This window comes from Spinacia oleracea, chromosome 5 (assembly GCF_020520425.1).
Source record: "Spinacia oleracea cultivar Varoflay chromosome 5, BTI_SOV_V1, whole genome shotgun sequence".
Taxonomy (NCBI): domain Eukaryota; kingdom Viridiplantae; phylum Streptophyta; class Magnoliopsida; order Caryophyllales; family Amaranthaceae; genus Spinacia; species Spinacia oleracea.
In genome coordinates this window covers 118,696,815-118,702,849 of record NC_079491.1, presented here as the reverse complement: position 1 = coordinate 118,702,849, position 6,035 = coordinate 118,696,815, and the positions used below count along the sequence as shown (strand labels likewise).

General features: G+C 37.6%; 1 protein-coding gene across 1 annotated transcript; it reads left to right on the top strand.

Moving 5' to 3' along the window:
• The first annotated feature begins 1,829 nt into the window (after positions 1-1,829).
• LOC130461814 (uncharacterized) lies at positions 1,830-5,042 on the top strand. Its single transcript, XM_056830040.1, has 4 exons — positions 1,830-4,204; positions 4,292-4,591; positions 4,671-4,776; positions 4,854-5,042. Exons 1-4 carry the CDS (start codon positions 1,830-1,832, stop codon positions 5,040-5,042), a joined length of 2,970 nt encoding a protein of 989 aa, XP_056686018.1.
• The last annotated feature ends 993 nt before the right edge of the window (positions 5,043-6,035 follow it).

Genomic DNA, 6,035 nt, shown 5'->3' with positions numbered 1-6,035 from the left:
ACATAACAAGGTAGGATTAATATTATTATAAAACTTTTGGGAGTCTTTTTAATTATGTGTTGTGTTCTGTCAACTTCCTTGAATATGAGATAATATGGCTGCTTAATACGGAGTATGGTGATCACTTTTGAGTAATAAATGGAATAGCTAGCTTTCTATGGATTGTGACACTTGCACTCTCAGACGACATAGAAAATAGATCAGTCCTGATCAGATCAGTCCTGATCAGATCAGTCCAGATCAGTCCTGATCAGATCAGTTCTGAACAGTCCTTACTGATCAATCCTGATCAGTCCTGATCAGTTCACTTCTGATCAGTTCACTTCTGATCAGTTCACTTTTGATCAGTTCACTTCTGATCAGTTCACTTCTGATCAGTTCACTTCTGATCAGTTCACTTCTGATCAGTTCACTTCTGATCAGTTCACTTCTGATCAGTTCACTTCTTCTCCTGTCCCTCTACGTTCACCACTATCTCCTTTCTCTCTCCTCTGGTATTTTTGTCGCCCCACAATAACGACTTTCGTAAACTCAATTGCTTGATCCCCTTATCGCGGAGTAGATTGCAGATAATATTTGCTTTTACTTTCCATGTAGAAAAAACACCCTTCTTTGACCTGCGCTTAGCACATTGCTTCCCTACATTTGTTCATTTTCATGGAGCATTCATGGTCATGAATTGATATGTTTGTAGTGTTTTCTGTTTAAGTTGATAACTTCATCTACTATATTTTTTAGATTTTAAATTCCTGATAATGTTGTTGTCCTTATATTTTGACCATAATTTATCAACATTATCAGGTTTCGCCGACCACACCGGTTCAAGGTTTCCTGTGATTCTTTAGCGTTGTTCGTAGGTTCGTGCATCAGTTCGTGCGTTGCTACACCGGTTCAAGGTTTCCTGCAAGTCTTTAGCGTTGTTCGTAGGTTCGTGCATCGGTTCGTACGTTGCATATGCTCTTTGATACTAGAGGTATGTATACTATAAAGTCCCTTTTAGGTTTTTTATTGGACAATTGTTATTTCCCTAATTTTGTATGGACAAGGGTGGGCTACAACTCTGCAAGTTAGGTTTTTTAAGTGTTAGAATATAATTTCCGTGGCTTTACATTTCCTCGATGTCCAATATATATACAATGAGCATATACCGACGTTTATTGTGCTATCATAACTTACGTCAATCATGCAAAAGTTGGATCTTTCTATTGTATTCCTGTTGATTTAATTTCAAATGTTTTGATATAATAGCTTCAAATTTGTAAGTACGTATTTTTGTTAGCTTTGGCATTTTGTGTTGGTATTGTTTGTCTAATTACATTATCCCCACTACATAATTTTGCTTAGCTTAATTACATTTAATCCAAGAAATTTTACCATAAATTCTGATTATGTGATGCCACGTTACTTAAGGTACTCTTACTCTTTTTAAAAAATGGATTTATATTGTTGTCTTCGTGTGAAGTTGAAAATATCACCTTGTGCGCTAAAATCACATGCTTTATTTTCCTTGCAAATTCATGTGAAGTTGAAAGTATGATCTTGTACGCAAAAAGAAAATATAATATGGAAGTGATATAGGGTAATAACTTTTAGAAGATGAAGATAGATCACAAATATTAGTCACTAAGGAAGAATGATTAAACAAAAAACCATAAGTTATGGTATGAATTAAGAAGAGTTGTGTACGGAGGTGTTATGTGACTTAAATTAATCTCGTGTGATACATCAAGGTTCTAAGAATGATTATAATATTTTAATAAGTACATATAAAAATTTCCTATTCTGCGACCGACGTATATTACTAATTACTCAACTAATTTCGTATAGATATGGATAAAAGTTGGATCGATCTACCCACTGGTCATCATGAATATATCGACGGTTGTATGGAATTTATTGAGTTTGCCAAGCAAGATCTAGTCGAAGGAAAAATTAGATGTCCATGTAAGAACTGTAAGGTAGAGAAATGGTTCTCCGTAAATGAAGTGGAGAGGCATATTTTGTTTAAGGGATTTTATAAGCCATATAAGGATTGGATTTTTCATGGTAAAGGGGATACGTTTCAACGTATGTTTGAGAGTGATGGAGGGATTACTAGTGAAGGATCCCTTGATAACCAAAGTGGGTTTGTAGGTCGAGATAATATGGGAGGGCTATTAAGATCAGCATTTAGTGTTAATATGCCTCCCAATTGCCCAAATTTAGAAGCACGAGAGGATGATGAATGGATTGAGGAGCCCTTGGCCTATGACACAGATGTAGAATATGATTATTCTACAATAGAAGAAGATGTGACATATAAGAAGTTGCTTGAAGCTTCTGAGGAGAAATTGTACGAGGGGTGTATCAATTTTTCAAAGTTATCTTTTCTGTTACACTTGTTTCACTTGAAGTGTATGAATCACTGGTCCATAGAATCTTTCAATATGTTGTTGAAGCTAATTCTAGATGCATTTCCTCAAATACTTGATTTTCCCTCTTCTTATTATTACAGTAAGAAAATGATAAAAGACTTGGGCCTTGGGTATGAAAAGATTGATGCTTGTCCGAATAATTGCATGTTGTATTGGGGTGAATTTTTAAAGAAAGACAAGTGTCATGTTTGTGGTACATCGAGGTGGAAGAAAACTAAGGATAGGGGCAACGTTGTAAGTGATCAAGGTACGGATACTTGTAAGAAAGGTGTGCCAGCTAAGGTAATGCGATATTTCCCTCTTATACCGAGACTAAAAAGAATCTACATGTCATCAGAAACAGCAGAAGATATGAGATGGCATGATACAGAGCGATTGGGTGAAGATGATAAGAAGATTTTAAGGCATCCTTCAGATGGCTTAGCATGGAAGGCATTTGATGAGCGTCACAGTGATTTTGCATTAGACCCTCGTAGTGTTCGATTAGGTCTTGCGAGTGATGGTTTTAATCCTTACCGTTTAATGAACACCACTTATAGTACGTGGCCAGTGATGTTGATTCCTTATAATCTTCCACCATGGTTATGTATGAAACCGTCTTCTTTCATTCTGTCCACGCTTATTCCTGGAAAATCAGGTCCCGGAAATGATATTGACGTGTATCTGCAGCCATTAGTGCATGAATTGAAATTGCTGTGGACAGGGGTTGAAGCTTTTGATGCTTTTGCCGGAGAGAAATTTAATTTGCGTGCGGCTTTGCTTTGGACTATTAATGACTTTCCCGGCTATGCAATGCTCTCTGGTTTGAGCACAAAAGGTTACAATGCATGTCCTATATGCTTAGATTCCACGCCTTCTGATAGATTTGGGAGCAAGATTTGCTATTGTAGCTATAGAAAATGGTTACCTGCAGATCACCCATATCGATGTCAAGGTGACAAGTTTTGTGAGAAGTTTGGAACTAATGAGTGGGGTAAATCCCCATCTCGTCCTAGCGGCACTGATATATTGAGGCAGCAAGAAAAGGTGAAGCATGTTTACGGAAAGTCGAAGGCACCACCGAAAAAGAGGCAAAGAGGACACGATGATGACGATGATGTCCAAGATGAAAGTGACTTTGGTACCAAGAGAAGCATATTCTTTGATTTGGTGTATTGGGAGCATAATCTTCTAAGGCATAATTTAGATGTGATGCACATTGAGAAAAACGTGTCTGAGAATATTTTGGGAACTCTTCTTAGCATGGATAAGAGTAGAGATAGTAGGAATGATCGAGAAGCCCTTGAAGCATGGAGAATAAAGTCTCACCTTTGGCTGAGTACTAATCCTAACGGAGGTGAATGCATGCCTCCGGCTTCCTATTCTATGTCTACGGAGGAGAAGGAGAGGTTCCTAAATGTTTTGCAGAAAATTAAAGTTCCTGATGGATATGGATCCAACCTTTCTAGTTGTGTGAATATGAAGCAAAGGAAGTTGATTAACCTCAAAAGTCATGACAACCATGTTCTAATGCAGGATATCCTTCCCGTTGCCTTAAGGGCCTCTAAAGCTACAAAAGTAATTGACTTGTTGGCTAGATTGTCTTCCTTTTTCAAGAAGTTGTGCTCTACAACTATTGATCCAGATGATTTAAATGGTCTTCAAAATGAAATTATTTTAACTCTTTGTGAGTTGGAAAAGGAGTTTCTGCCTTCATTTTTCACAATCATGGTCCATTTGTTGATTCACTTAGTGGAGGAGGTTAAACTTGGTGGACCAGTGCAATACAGATGGATGTATCCCATTGAAAGGTTAATATCTTACACGTCTAAATTATATTATTTTTATTTAATATTTCACATTTATCATATATTAAGTACAAATGTTTTATTTGAAAGGTACTTGTCCCATTTGAAATCACATGTAACCAATAAAGCCCAACCTGAAGGATCTATTGCAGAAGGCTTCCTTTTAGAGGAGACAATTAGGTTTTGTTCGAGATATCTTCAAGGTGTTAAGACCATTTTCAACATACCTAAAAGGATGGATGATGACATTCCAAATCCCAATGATTACTTGTTTAATTCTGGTGGTCGAGTTATTGGGAAGGAGGTCAGCATTCGCCTTGATGACAAAAGCTTAAAACAAGCTCATCGCTACATTTTGCTTCACTCTGATGAGATAAAAGGGGATCTGGAGTAAGTATTATGTTGGTTTTCTTTTGAATTATCAATTGTTATAATAGATGATTTTTAATTTTGTTCTTCTTCCATGAAGTGAATTTTTAACCGAGAAACGTCAAATGAACTTACAAAATCCTGTCACGGAGAGTGATGAAAGTAACTGGATCATCAATGAGTTTGGAGGGTGGCTGCAAAATAAGGTTACTTAAGTTCTTTTAATGTGAATACATACTTCTTTTAAAAAAAATGTATTTGATTTAATGATGTATCATCGTAGGTACATTACATAGATGCAACCACCGAAGATGGGAAACTAAGAAAAGCTTTGGCGGGTGGTTTGCATTCTTATGGTAGAAAATTAAAAGGATACATAATCAATGGATACAAATTCCTTTCCACGGATCGCGATTCTCGTCTTTTGACACAAAATTCTGGAATTATGGTCGAAGCGGATGGAGATGCCTGAAGGAAATAATGCCCTTGGTCCAAGTATGCATTCTATGTTAAGTCTAATAAATGCGGTTCAGTATTAATTAACAAGTTAATAATTCAGTGAGATCAAGTGAGCTGAATGCCTAGCTAGAGGCCGCTTCAGTTCAAGTGGAATTAATGATATTAATCCACAGCTTACTCTTGACTGAACCCGTAGGGTCACACAAATAGTACGTAAACGGATCAAGTATTTAATGGCATTAAATACTCCATCTATGAATATTCGGAACCGACGGATCTTGGTTTCAGTGGGAGCTAAGATCGTCACAGGCAAGAAATGAATACTCCGGAAACGATGATATTGCCGGAAACGGAAATATGGATCGTATCGGAAATATGAATATTATCCAAGTCGTAGATGTTGCCGGAAACGGAAACATGGTACGTATCGGAAAATATTGTTGGAAATGGAAATATTACCAGAATCGGAAATATTGCCGGAAACGGAAATATTGTCAGAATCGGAAATATTACCGGAATCGGAAAATAATTCCGGAAACGGAAATATTAAATATTTGTTCGAAACGGAAATTAATTCCGGAATCGGAAATATTAAATATTGTTCGTATCGGAAATAGATTCCGGAAATGGAAATTTAATCGGAAGCGTATCGTACGAATTAGCATCGGACGAGGCCTGCCGGACGAAGGCCCAGCACGAAGCCAGGCCATCGCCCAGCAAAGCACGCACGCCACAGCCCAGCGTGCACAAGGCCGCGCATGCGTGGGCCGCGCTGCGTGGGCTGCTGCTCGCATGCGTGGGCAGCCCTTGTGGCTGCCGTGTGTGTGTGAGTTTGAGCTCATGCGAGATTCCTGAATCTGCAAGAGTCAGTGTATGATTAAATGACTATTCCTATTGGATAAATTGATTAAGTAGAATTCATGTAGAATTCTAATTCCAATTAATTCGCATCCTACTAGGATTACGATTCCTTTTCCATAACTCTATAAATAAAGGCCTAGGGGTC

Excerpts from the sequence above, each read along its gene's own strand:
- LOC130461814 (XM_056830040.1), top strand. The coding sequence starts at position 1,830 with ATGGATAAAAGTTGGATCGATCTACCCACTGGTCATCATGAATATATC. Across the intron at positions 4,205-4,291 it reads TGGATGTATCCCATTGAAAG|GTACTTGTCCCATTTGAAAT; the intron begins GTTAATATCTTA and ends TTTATTTGAAAG. Across the intron at positions 4,777-4,853 it reads GAGGGTGGCTGCAAAATAAG|GTACATTACATAGATGCAAC; the intron begins GTTACTTAAGTT and ends GTATCATCGTAG.